A 13,058-nucleotide genomic window follows, 5' to 3' on the forward strand; every position below is an offset into this window, starting at 1 on the left:
GCCCGCGGCGGAAAGACCCGAAGGCCGGGGGCCGTCGGCCTCGGCTTTCCGGAAGGAGCCGAGAGCGCGCCGGAAGGAGCCGAAGACTCTCCGGAAGGAGCCGAGGGCTCTCCGGAAGGAGTCGAATTCCGGGGCCTCGTTCTTCGGCGCGGAGCCGAAGGCATTCCGGAAGGCAGCGGCGGCGCCGAGTGGCCGGCCGGCCCCCCGCCCGCTGCTCCGGCCAGAGCCGGCCGGACCCGAAGCCTCCGAGCCCGACGTCCGGACCGAGCCGAGCGCTCTCCGGAAAGAGCCGAAGCTCGGGCCGGACGCTCCGGAAGGAGCCGAGCGGGGCCCGGCGCCGGGTTCGGCGCGTCCTGGGCGTGAGGCGGCGGCGGCGGCGGCGGCGGCTGAGGCGGCGGCTGAGGCGGCGGCGGCGGCGGCGGCGGCGCGGGGCGGGATGAGTCGCGGCGGCTGAGGCGGCGGAGGGGCCGGGAGCGCGGCCCGCCGGCACAGCCTCCTCCTCCTCCTCCTCCGGCGGCGGGGACCCCCAGCCCCCCTCCGCCCGGCCCTCCGCCCCGGGGCCCCATTGTGTGTGTGTCCGGCGGCGGCGGCGGCGGCGGCGGCGGGAGCGGCCATGGCGGCCAACATGTACCGGGTCGGGGGTGAGTCCCGGTTCTCTGTGTGTGTGCGCGGAGGGGGGTGGCGGGGAGGGGGGTCGTGGCGGGACACGGGGGCGGGGGGCTCGGGAACATGTGCAGGGGGAGGGGGGAGGGGTGGAGTCTGGACGCCGGAACCGGAACCGGAGGGACCGGGAAGGGGGACCGGGAAGGGGGACCGGGACCGGGCCGGACGAGGAGGAGGAGGAGGAGGAAGGGAGGGGGGAGGGGAGGAAGGTCCCGGCGGCCCCCCCATCCCCCATCCTCCATCCCCCCCCCCCCCCGACCCCGGCGCCGAGCAGGGGCGAAGGGCGCACCCTGGCGGAGGCGGGGGAATGACACCCAGCGCCGCAAGCCCCGCTGCCGCGCTCTCTGTGTGTGTGTCACTCTGTGTGTGAGACTGAGTGTGAGGTGAGTGTGCGCCTGGCTGGGGGGGGGGGGGGTGTGACTGACCATGTGTCTGTGTGTCTTGGGCTGGGCTCTGAGTGACCGTGTCTGGGGGGTGGGGGGGGAGGGTGCCTCTCTGTGACCGGCTGTGTGTGTGTGTGCGCGCGCCTGTCTGTGAGGAGGGACTGGCTGTGTGTGTGTGAGGGGTGTCTGCCTGTCTGGGAGGAGGGACTCTGTGCATGTGGTGGGTGTCTGCCTGTCTGGGAGGAGGGACTCTGGAGGGGGGGGGCGGGGTTGCCTCTCTGTGACTGACCGACTGACGGTGTGTGTTTGCCTGTCTGGGAGGAGGGACTCTGTGTGTGTGTGTGTCAGGGGTGTCTGCCTGTCTGTGAGGGAGTGTGTGTTTTTGTGTGGGGGGGGTGGGTGTCTGCCTGTCTGTGAGGGACTCTGTGTGTGGGGGGGGTGGTTTGCCTGTCTGTGACTGACCGACTGACGGTGTGTGTTTGCCTGTCTGTGAGGAGGGACTCTGTGTGTGTGTGTGAGGGGTGTCTGCCTGTCTGTGAGGGAGTGTGTGTGTGTGGTGGGGGGGTGTCTGCCTGTCTGTGAGGGAGTGTGTGTGTGTGTGGTGGGGGGGTGTCTGCCTGTCTGTGAGGGACTCTGTGTGTGTGGGGGGGGGTTGCCTGTCTGTGACTGACCGACTGACGGTGTGTGTTTGCCTGTCTGAGGAGGGACTCTGTGTGTGTGTGTGTGGGGGGGTCTGCCTGTCTGTGAGGGAGTGTGTGTGTGTGTGGTGGGGGGGTGTCTGCCTGTCTGTGAGGGACTCTGTGTGTGTGTGGGGGGGGGGGGGGTTTGCCTGTCTGTGACTGACCAACTGACAGTGTGTGTTTGCCTGTCTGTGAGGAGGGACTGTGTGTGAGGGACTGTGTGGGGGGGTGCCTGTCTGTGTCTGTGTGTCTGTGGTGTGTGCCTGTCTGTAACTCTGGGGGGGGGGGGTGTCGGCCTGCCTGTGACTGACTGCGTGTGGGTGTGTGGGATGTGTGCCTGTCGGTGTGCCTGTCTGTGACTGTGTGTGGTGTGTACCTGTCTGTGAGTGACTGTGTGTGTGGGGGGGGGGGGGGGGTGCCTGTCTGAGAGTGGCTCTGTGAGGGTGTGTGGGGGATGTGCCTGTCTATGACTGACTGTGTGTATCCGTGGGTGTGGGTGTGGGGGGTGCCTGTCTGTGAGTGTGTGTGCCTGTGTGTCCGTGTGTTTGTGGGGGTGCCTGTCTGTGACACTGTGTGTGTGTGTGTGTGTTTGCCTGTCTGTGAGGAGTGACTCTCTGTGTGGGGCGTCTGCCTGTCTGTGAGTGACTCTGTGTGTGTGTGTGATGCGTGCCTGTCTCTGAGTGACTGTGTGAGGTTGTGCATATGTGGTATGTGCCCAAGTGACTCTGTGCGTGTGCCTGCCTGACTGTGTGTGTGGGGCGTGTGCCTGTCTCCGAGCGACTGCAGGCGTGTGGTTGGTGTGTGTGAGTCCGTCCGCGTGACTGTGTGTGGCGTGTGCCTGTCTGTGACTGACTGTGAGTTCGCGTGCGTCCGTGCGAGCGTGTGGTGTGTGTGGTGGGAGGGCGGTGAACGGGGGAGTCTCGTGCGCGGGAGAGGAGGGGACTAGGACGTGCAAGAGAGGCGAGGGACAGAAGCCACGGGGGAAGATAAAGAGTTTGGGGAGGAGCGAGCGGACGGAACTGGCGGGTGGATGAGGGGAAATGGTCCGAGGGGACCGGCGGGGAGGAAGAGAGGTACATCAGTCGATAAGTCGATCGTATTTATTGAGCGCTTAGCACTCCTACTAGGCGCTCGATATCACAGACACGATCCCTGCCCACGACGAGCTTACGGTCTAGAGGGAGTCTCTTGGGCTTGGCATCAGTCAGTCCCATTTCTGGAGGACCTCCTGGGTGCAGAACCCTGTACTAAATGCCGGGGAGAGTCAGCGGAGTCAAAAGACTGGATCCCTGCCCTCAGCCTTCTCCGTTTCAAGCCCCCCTAAAGTCCCACCGCCTCCGAACCTTCCTCTCTTCATCTGCAAGCACCCTGAGCCCTTTAATGCCAGCAGTCGATTCTGACCCTTCCCCGCTTAGGTCTGCTCGTCCTCAGCGCTCGCTCCTGCTCACGTACTTCATCACCCTAGTTGAAAATATTTCTCCGTCTGCCCCGTTTAGAGTGTAAGCTCCTCGTGGGGAGGGACGGCGTCACCTCTTTTACACCGTACTTCCCTAATGCCCGAAATAGTGCACGCCCCGAGTGGGTGCTCGACAGATACTACCTGCAATCAGTGACTTTAGGGACGTGAGGGCCAGGTGATGGGGAGAAAGAGTCTACAGGCTGTACCCCGGGAGCCGGGGATTAGGGGAAGGAGGAAGCGGATTTAAATAGAGTTTTCTCCCCCTTCCGCCCCTGGAATGCCGTTTTCTAGCTTGGGGAGTTCACTCTGACCCTCGGAGGTGCCAGGGAGCCCTTCTCCTCTTTCCCTCCCACTGCCTTGCTGGGTACATTAACTCCTCTCTCTGGGCTCCCGTACCGACTCTCCGAGTGTTTTTTGTTTTGTTTCTCTGGACTCTCCCATCTCATCGCAACACCCTCCGTCACTCTCTGCCCCTTGGTTACGGCATTTGAGCCCTCGCTACGTTCCGGGCACCCTCCTAAGCGAGGGGGTAGACCAAACCGATGGGGTTGGAGACGGCGCCGTGTCCCCACATGGGGCTAAACAGTCTTAACCCCCATTTTACGGACGAGGTGACGGAGGTGCGGAAAAGTTAGGTGACTTTCCCAAGGTCGGTCAATCAGTCGTATTTACTGAGCGCTTACCGCGGGCAGAACACCGTAGTCTGTGCTTGGGAGAGTACAGTAGAACAGAGTCGGTAGGCACGTTCCCTGCCCTCCGCGGGCACACCACGGACAAGTGGCAGAGCCGGGATTAGAACCCAGGTCCTTCTGACGGCCAGGCCCGGGCTCTATCCACTAGGTCGCGCTGCTTCTCGGCGAGTGTGTTTTCTGTTTCGTATCCTCCCCGCTTTTTAACCTCCCGCCTCTCCCCACCAACCACTTGACACGCGTCTTACCCCATAATAAGAGCTGCGGTGTTCGCTAAGCGCTTACTGTGCGCCAAGCACTGTTCTAAGCATCTCCTAGACACCCACCCTGCCCTGACCCCCGCCTTCCGGCGTCACCCTCCCGCCTTCCCCCTTCTCTTCCACGTCCGGGGTTCGGCTCTCCCGTCTCTTGACCTCCCGACTCTTCCCTCTTGCAGATTACGTCTATTTCGAGAACTCCTCCAGCAATCCTTACCTGGTGAGACGGATTGAAGAGCTCAACAAGGTGAACGAGGGCCCTCCTCCGGGACAGCCTCCTTCCACTCGTCCTTTAAATCCTCCGGGCTCTCAGCCTCTGCGCGGTCCCCTCTCTTTTCCATCACCCTCGGGGATCACCCGGACGGCTTACTCCCCTCCCGTTCCTTCCCCCGGCCACGACAGTGAGCTTCCCGAGTCCTTGGCCTGGGGAGATGGGGATAACGTGGCCCCTCTCGCCTCGGCTCCTCTGTCCGACCGATGGTATCGGGTGGGCGCGGAGCCCCGCGTGCAGAGCGCCGCGTGGGCGTCCGTAGTCCGCCATTCCGTCAACGTCCTCCTCTTCCTAGACCGCAAATGGGAACGTGGAGGCCAAGGTGGTCTGCCTCTTCCGTCGCAGGGACATCTCCAGCAGCCTCAACAGCCTGGCCGACAGCAACGCCAGTGAGTCTCACCTCCCCGCCGCGCTCGGCCCCCTCCCCACCTGTCCTTGGGCCCGGGCAGGTTCCTGCAGGTGTTTCCTCTGGCCCCAGGCCCAAGGCGGGGGTGTGAGTGTGTGTGTGTGTGTGTGTGTTTGGGGGGCAGGGGGGTTTGTAGAGGGGCCGGGGCCTGTGCTCACACGTCAGGGCGGGAAGAAGGGTGGAAGGAGAACGGGACGGATAAAGCCGGGATGGAGCCGGGGGAGTTTTGGAGGAACCGAAAGGCGAGGGAGGTCGGCGGAGGAGGGGATCGAGAGAGGGAGAGCCACCCAAGGGCTGGAGGAGCCAGGGGGTGACAGTCCCGACTGCTGGGTCCGGTGCGAGTTCCCCAAGAACCGCCCCGAGGTGTTGAGAGAGAACCGGGTTGAAGCTCTGAAGGGTCGCGGAGAGCTCGGGTCCCAAAACCGGGACCCGTCGGGGGCTTTGAAGCTTTGGGCGAGGGATGCCGAAGCTTGGGGACAATAAGAAGTCCAGGCAAAGTACTCCCTTTTTCTGTTCCTTTTCCCCCTTTTCCCTTCTCTGTCTCCCCGCCTCTCTTCCTTTCATCTTGATCCCCTTTCCTCCTCAGCTTCCTCCCTCCTTTTCCCACCCTTCCCTCGCTGACCCTCCCCCTCCCCCCTCCTTCGGCCCGTCCTTCCCCTTGGTTTCTTGGAAGGAAGGTTGGGTACTGAGGGGTTAATGGGGAGCCAGCCTCTCCAAGCCCGCCCTAGGACCTCCAGGGGGGTTTCCCGCCCTTTGTGGCAGGGGCTGACCTTGCCGTGTCCAATCAGAAGGGGGCTGGGGGGTGTGGTTCCGGCCTGCTGCTGTGCACAGCGTTTCCGCTGCGCTCAGGCAGGGGGGTGGAGCCAGCAGGCCACCCCCGTCCCCCGTCCCCCATCCCCCGTCCCCCGCCCCGTCCCCTCCCCCCCACCCGGTGGTTGGGAACAATGAGCCAACGAGCCCTGGCTGCCCTACCCTCTCCCCCTAGGGTTGACACCCATCCCGGTTAACCCTCTTCAACCGGCTCCCCCCCGGGGAGACTTCCCGGGAGGGGGAGGGATCGTCGGCAGGCAGTTCCGCAGACTCCAAACCGGGGTGACATTTGTCAGTTCGCAGGTGACGTTTCAGAGAATGGGCCCGGCGGGCTCAGAGCAGGAAGGACCAACACCTCCTGTGACTCCACCGGAGCCCTTCTCTCTAATCAGTTAGCCGCAGAGCAAGCCAAAGGGGTATTTTATTCCTTGCCTGCCGGCCCTGTTGGGGGACGTGCCGAGAGGTTGTGGTGATGGGCCGGTGGGATCTGGGGAGGGGGCCCTAACCTCTCGAGGAGCGGCTTTTTCCTCCGCCCCCCGAGAGCCTCGGGGCCGGGGAGGGGACGGTGTCCGCGGCCAGACTTGGGTCCGATGGTCTGAGGCGGGAGAGCCGGCAGAAACCCGTGGAGGGGGACGGGGAAGAGCAGGAGCCGAGGTAGAGGCCGGGGGGAAGGAGGGCCTTCCGGGCCGAGAGCGATACGTGTGGGGCGGGTCAGGGGGCAGGGCTCCCGGGGTGGGAGGCGACTCGCTTTCCTCTCCCTCCCCAGGGGAATTCGAAGAGGAGTCGAAGCAGCCCGGAGTGTCGGAGCAGCAGCGGCACCAGCTGAAGCACCGGGAGCTCTTCCTCTCCCGCCAGTTTGAATCTCTGCCGGCCACCCACATACGGTGCGGGGCTGAGGAGCGGTCCCACCTTCCCCTGCTCCTCCGCCTCGGGGGCCGCAGAGGCGTCTGGGCCGGGCTGGGGGGTGGCGCCGAGAGGGCTGCCGCTAGAACAGAGGGATCGCGGGGGGCTTCGGGGGGCCGGAGGAGGGGCGGCCCAGGGTGGAGGGCAGCGGGTGACGCTAAGCTCCCGGCGTCATCCCGCAGGGGGAAGTGCAGCGTGACCCTTCTGAATGAGACGGACATCCTGAGCCAGTATCTGGGAGAAGGAGGTGAGAGTGAGGGTGAACCGGGGAAGGGGCTGGAGCCTCGGGCCCCGAATGGCCGAGGGGAGGGTGGACGTCTGAGGGGAGACGGGCGCGGTCCCCGTCCCGAGAGGACCGGGCTGCCCGGCGGAGGACGGCTCCCGATCCCCCTCTCTTCCCGCCTTCCCACCCAGGACTGCTTCTTCTACTCCTTGGTGTTTGACCCGGTGCAGAAGACCCTCCTGGCGGACCAGGGGGAGATCCGCGTGGGCTGCAAGTACCAGGCCGAGATCCCAGATCGATTGGCCGAGGGTGAGGTTGTCGGAAGGCCAACGGGAAGGGAGGGGCTGATTGCTTAAGATCCTGAAAGGGTGCGATCGAAAGGGAATCTGGGGAGAGGCAAGATCGGGATCCTGGAGAAGCTGGGAGAGTGAGGGTTGTGGGGGGCAGGTAAAGTGCCTCCAAGGGAACGAGACCCCAGGACTCTCGCTTCCCCCCCCCCCCCCCCGACTACCTCAGGTGAGTCCGACAACCGCAACCAGCAGAAGATGGAGATGAAGGTCTGGGATCCAGACAACCCGCTCACGGACCGGCAGATCGATCAGTTCCTCGTCGTGGCCCGGTGAGGGACGGGTGGAGGAGACGGGGGGGTGGGCGGCAGGTCGGCCGAGCCCCAGTCGACTCGGGACAGACCACCTCCTCCTGGCTTTGCACCTTCCCTTCCCTTGGCTTAGCCTCTGCCTTCCTCGGGAGGGCCGTCCCGTTTCTCCGTGACTCATCCCCTTCTGTTTCTCTCTCCCTCTCTCTCTCTGTCTGTATCCGTCCGCCTCAGAGCCGTGGGAACCTTCGCCAGGGCACTGGACTGCAGCAGCTCATCCCGCCAACCCAGTCTGCACATGAGTGCAGCCGCAGCCTCCCGAGACATCACTCTGGTAGCCTCCGTCGGATGTCGGGGCGGGGACGGGCTCGGGGAGGGGCGGGCCTGGAGGCTTTGACGGGCGGGGGAGGGCTCGGTGGGCGGATGATCGGATTTATCGAGCGCTCACTGTACGCGGAGCGCCGTAGGAAGGACTCGCGACAGAGGCAGCCGCCACACTCCCTGCCCCGCAAGGAGCTCGGAGTCTAGGGGGTGGGATGGGGTTGGGGGAGAGGGGCGGGGCCAGAGGGCTAAGGCGTCCGCGCCTCCTCGCCTAGTTTCACGCAATGGACACGCTGCAGCGGAACGGGTATGACCTGGCCAAGGCCATGTCCACCCTGGTGCCCCAGGGAGGCCCCGTCCTGTGCCGCGACGAGATGGAAGAGTGGTCGGCCTCGGAGGCCATGCTCTTCGAGGAAGCACTGGAGAAGTTACGGCAAGGACTTCAACGACATCCGCCAGGATTTCGTGAGTGGGGCGGCGGGGGAGGCTCGGGCGGGAGTCGGGGAAGAGAGGGCCGGAGCGGTCGGGGCGGAGAATTGAGTCGACCTTGTGTTTGTCACCCCGCGCCCGCCTCAGCTCCCCTGGAAGTCTCTGGCCAGCATTGTCCAGTTTTATTACATGTGGAAAACCACTGACCGGTACATCCAGCAGGTAAGCCCGGCGGGGAAGGGGGAGGAAGGGCCCGGGGCCGGAGGTGGCCTGGGAGGGCAGGTCCGTCAGCGCGAAGCCGGCGCGGGCCCGGCTCGCTCAGCCCCCGACTCCCTCTCCGCAGAAAAGGTTGAAGGCCGCCGAAGCCGACAGTAAACTGAAGCAGGTCTACATCCCAACCTAGTAAGTGCGGACGTTGGGAGACCCCCCCCCCCCCCCCGGGGAGGAACGGGGGTCCGGGAAGCCCAGGGACCCCCTCTCCCCGCCGGCCTGACCCAGTTTCTCTCCCTCCCCGACAGCACCAAGCCAAATCCGAACCAGATCATCTCGGTAGGGTCCAAACCGGGCATGAACGGGGCAGGATTCCAGAAAGGGTTGACCTGCGAGAGCTGCCACAGTGAGTTCTGGGGATCAGCCGGGAGAAAGGGCTCCCTGGGCTCGGGGTTCGAGGCGACCGACCGTCCGGGGGTCCTTGGTTGCGGCCCGAGTCCGGCTGTCCCGACGACCCCGCCGTCCTCTCCCTCCTTTCCCCCGCAGCCACCCAGTCGGCGCAGTGGTACGCTGGGGCCCGCCAACATGCAGTGCCGGCTCTGCGCTTCCTGTTGGAATCTACTGGAAGAAGTACGGGGGACTGAAGACGCCCCGACTTCTATGCAGCTGGAGGGAGCGCCCGGGCACCCACAGTAAGAAGAAGCTGGCCCTGGCCGCGGGCGGAGCGGGGAGGGCGCGGAGGACCCGGGGTATTTGAGCCTCCCCACGGGACAGGGCGGGGGAGGAGCCCTCCCGCACGGGGTGTGGGTCGGGGGGAAGAAGGAGCGGGCGGTCCATGGGCCGACCCCTCTCCCCCTCCTCCTCCAGGAGCCTCACTCGAGGGGCCCACCTGTCACGACCCGAGGCCCAGAGCCTTTCGCCCTACACGACAAGCGCCAACCGGGCCAAGCTCCTGGCTAAGAACCGGCAGACGTTCCTCCTGCAGACCACCAAGCTGACTCGCCTGGCCCGGCGCATGTGCCGGGACCTGTTGCAGCCCCGGAGGGCGGCCCGGAGGCCCTACGCCCCCATCAACGCCAACGCCATCAAGGCCGAGTGTGAGGGGTCAGGGAGACGCGGGGGGAGGCTGCGGGGAGAGGGCCGGGGCGCTCTCTAGCATCCATCCCCGGGGGGGAGGCACGTCCGGGTGCGGAGTAGGATGCGGGGAGGAGGTTCCTTGGTTGAAGCACATCCATTCGGTTGTAGTTATTAAGCGCTGACTGTGTGCAGAGCACTGTACTGCGCGCTGGGGAAAGGACAGTACAACCGAAAAGTGACATGCCCCGCCCTCGACGAGCTCACAGTCTAGGGGAGGAGAGATAGACGTCAACACAAATAAATAAAATGCCAGAGGAGAAGCAGCGTGGCTCAGTGGCAAGAGCCCGGGCTTGGGAGTCAGAGTCGTGGGTTCTAATCCCGGCTCCGCCGCTTGTCAGCTGTGTGACTTTGGGCAAAGTCACTTAACTTTTCTGGGCCTCAGTGACCTCATCTGTAAAATGGGGATGAAGATGTGAGCCCCACGTGGGACAACCTAATTACCCTGTATCTACTCAGTGTGTAGAACGGGGCTTGGCATATAGTAAGCGCTTAACAGATACCAAAGTTGTTATGTATACATAAGTCCTCTGGGACTGGGATGGGGTGACGAGCAAAGGGAGCAAGTCGGGGTGAATGCGCGAGGGAGCGGGAGATAGGGAAGGTGGGGCCTTAGGCCGGGAAGGCCTCTTGGAGGAGATGGGCCTTCGATAAGGCTCTGAAGGGGAGAGGGTCTTTGGTGAGGGGGTTGGAGTGGCTTTCTCTTAAGCGCTGTCGGGCCGAGGGCGAACGCAAGCGGGGGGAGGAAGGACCGAGGAACGGGAGAAACCCCTCGCCCGGGTCAGGCCGGGGGGATCCGCGCCGTCCTCCCGTCCGTCTCCGAGGAAGGACCGTCATCTGTACGCCACCCGTCTCCCCCAGGCTCCATCCGACTCCCCAAGCCGCCAAGACGCCTCTGAAGATTCACCCCCTGGTGCGGCTGCCTCTGGCGACCATCGTCAAGGACCTGGGTACGGGTGGGGAAGACCGGGGGGCGGAGAACGGGGCGGGAGGAACGAGATCGAGAGGCCATCCGACCCGCGGTCTGGGGCCGGGGCCGGATTAAGTCGGGGAAGGCGCGAGGTGAGGGGGGCAGCGGGGAAGGGGCACGGCCGCGGGAGAAGAGGACTCGACTCCGCTGGCTACTACTTTCCGACTCTCCTCCGCAGCGGCTCAGCTCCGCTGAAACCAAAAACCCCCCGGGCACCAAGACACCGATCAACAGGAACCAAATGACTCAGAACCGGGGGCTGGGAGGCATCGTGGTGAAGCGAGCCTATGAGAGCGTGAGTTGGGGGAGATGTCGGGGGGCCGGGGGAGGAGGAGGAGGAAGGGAAGGGATCCGGACCTCCGTGGGCGAGTCAGCCGGGGGGAGGAGGCGACGGCAGGTCGGGACCCCGGAGCCCCGCCGCCGTGAGGCGAGAACCCCGCTCCCGTCGCTTCGTTCGGTCGGGTCTACCGGGCGCTCGTTGGTGCGCGGCGCGCTGTACCGAACGCTTGGGAGGGTGCGCCGTTCCCCGCCCACCGGGAGCTCGGGACGCCGTCCCACCCCCTCTCAAGGATCCTCGCCCATTTCCAGGTGGTCGGGGCCGGCGTCCCATTCTCAGCCAATGGGAGACCTCTGGCCTCAGGAATGCGCTCCAGCTCCCAGCCGGCAGCCAAGAGGCAGAAGCTGAACCCGGCCGACGCCCCTAACCCCGTAGTGTTCGTCGCCACGAAAGACACCAGGTAGGAGAGGAGGACGGGCGGGGCGAACGCGGGGAGGGGCGGCCGAAGGAATGGGCCGGGCGGACTTGGCCGGGGTTAGTTGGGAAAAAGTGGGTCAAAGTAGGAGAACGGGGCCGGGGTGGGCCCGGAGCCGGGGAGAACGAGTCGGAGAAGTCAGGAGGAGAGGTGGAGGAGGAAAGGATAGGAAGCCGCAGGGGCGGTGGGTGGCTGGGCGTGAGAGGAGGAGGTGGAGGAGGAGGCGGCGGCGGCGGGGGGGGGATCGGGTCCGGTTGAAGGCTCCTCCCGGCGTCAGGCGTCATCCTGTCCTCCCCCGGCAGGGCCCTGCGGAAGGCCCTAACTCATCTGGAGATGCGGCGAGCCGCTCGCCGGCCCAATCTGCCACTGAAGGTGAAGCCGCCGCTGCCTCCGTCCCGACCCCCGATTCCTCCACCGTGCCCCCCACCCGCCAGCACCAACGAGCCCATTGTCCTGGAGGATTGAGCATCCCCGGGGGAGGAGGAAAGGGGAGACGGCCCCGTGGGGGAGGGCCCCGCGGCCCCTTCGCATCCCCGGGGGAGGGGGCGCAAGCGCCGAGGCTGCCCCCTCCCCTGCCCCGAGTCTCCGACTGCCCCCCGTTCTCCCCCCCCGGTTTCCGGCGGCGGGAAGAGGGCGTCGAGACGACTTGGGGGCCCTCCTGCGATGGCCTGCTTTTTGGGGGGCCCGGCCGCCATCGGCCCCGGAACGTTTGCCGGGGTTGCGGGGGGGGAGGGAAGGGGAGGGAGGGTTTTTTAATTTTTTTTTTAATTTTGCCCCCCTGTGGGGGAGTTGGGGAGGGATGCAGGGGTAGCAGGAGGTGCCCCGGGGGCGTGCGCTGCCATGTTCTCGGTCTCGTTTTCGTTTTCTAAATTGGGTTTCTCCTGTCCGGTGTCCGGACTTTGTACATGGAGCGGAGAGGCCCCCGGGCTTGGTCCTCTTCTCCGGCCCCTCCCCTAAGCTCACCTTTCCTTTCTCCCCCTCCTCCCCCAAACCTCCCCCCCCCGCCATCCCGTTCCCTCCCCCCCCCAGCCCGTCCCCTGCCCCCCGCCTTTTTGTACGCCAACTCAGAGAAATAAAGACCCTTTGTCCGTTTTTTAACCTTGGAATCTGTAATCGGTTCTTATAGCGACAGAAATAAAAAGCCGTTTTCTTCAGCCTCTCTCGGCTCGGCTGCTCTCTGACCGGGTGGCGGGGCAGGGTCAGAGTGACCTGCGGTGGGATGAGGCCGGGCCGCCTCCCACCGGGGTTTGGTCGCGGCCGTGGCTCCTCTCCGGGGCCCTTTGACCTCTCGGGTGCGGCCCTCGGGCCTGAAGAACTCGGCTGGGAGGTCCGTCTGGACGGAGGGCGAATCTCTGGTGGTGGTGGTGGGGGGGAGAGAGTGTGGGTGGGTGGGTCTCTGGCATAAAGCATGGCCCCCGGAGGTTCTGGGTTCTGGCAGAAGCAGCACGGCCTAGCGGATAGAGCCCGGGCCTGGAAGTCCAGAAGGTCACGCGTTCTAATCCCGGCTCCGCCGCTCGTCTGCTGTGCGGCCTTTTGCAAGTCACTTCACTTCTCCAGGGCTCGTTGTCTCATCTGTAAAATGGGGGTGGAGACTGGCAGGCCCCACGTAGGGCAGGGACTTTGTCCAAGTGGATTTGCTTGTGGCCGCCCTAACCCCGTAGCTCCCAGCGGGTCTCGCCGGGATGGGCTGGGTAGGAAGCACCGAGGCAGGAAGAGGGAGACGGGAGGGAGGAGCATGGGGAAGAGGAGCCCCTCTTCCCTCCCCATCACTCAATTGTATGGCTGCTTTTCCTACCCCTTGGCAGTCCCGCTGGGCGGCTCCCCTTGCCCTGTCTTTCCCTACCCCCGCAGCCTCGTTCACGGAGCAGCCGACCCCCCAAGGGCTCCCCGACCCCCCGGGGAC

The 13,058-nt window shown here is 65.2% G+C and overlaps 1 protein-coding gene across 1 annotated transcript; it reads left to right on the plus strand.

The window, feature by feature from the left end:
* The first annotated feature begins 565 nt into the window (after positions 1-565).
* MTA2 (metastasis associated 1 family member 2) lies at positions 566-11,889 on the plus strand. Its single transcript, XM_029061345.1, is given in 24 exon segments — positions 566-641; positions 4,311-4,378; positions 4,698-4,791; positions 6,385-6,502; positions 6,704-6,765; positions 6,934-7,053; positions 7,261-7,363; positions 7,574-7,673; positions 7,936-8,088; positions 8,090-8,125; positions 8,237-8,311; positions 8,433-8,491; positions 8,608-8,705; positions 8,846-8,870; positions 8,872-8,914; positions 8,916-8,955; positions 9,117-9,184; positions 9,186-9,396; positions 10,295-10,312; positions 10,315-10,389; positions 10,590-10,610; positions 10,613-10,698; positions 10,992-11,140; positions 11,458-11,889. Coding segments are annotated over 24 exon segments (2,013 nt in total). The 5' UTR covers positions 566-613; the 3' UTR covers positions 11,621-11,889.
* The last annotated feature ends 1,169 nt before the right edge of the window (positions 11,890-13,058 follow it).

This window comes from Ornithorhynchus anatinus, chromosome 3 (assembly GCF_004115215.2).
Source record: "Ornithorhynchus anatinus isolate Pmale09 chromosome 3, mOrnAna1.pri.v4, whole genome shotgun sequence".
NCBI classification, from domain to species: Eukaryota; Metazoa; Chordata; class Mammalia; order Monotremata; family Ornithorhynchidae; genus Ornithorhynchus; species Ornithorhynchus anatinus.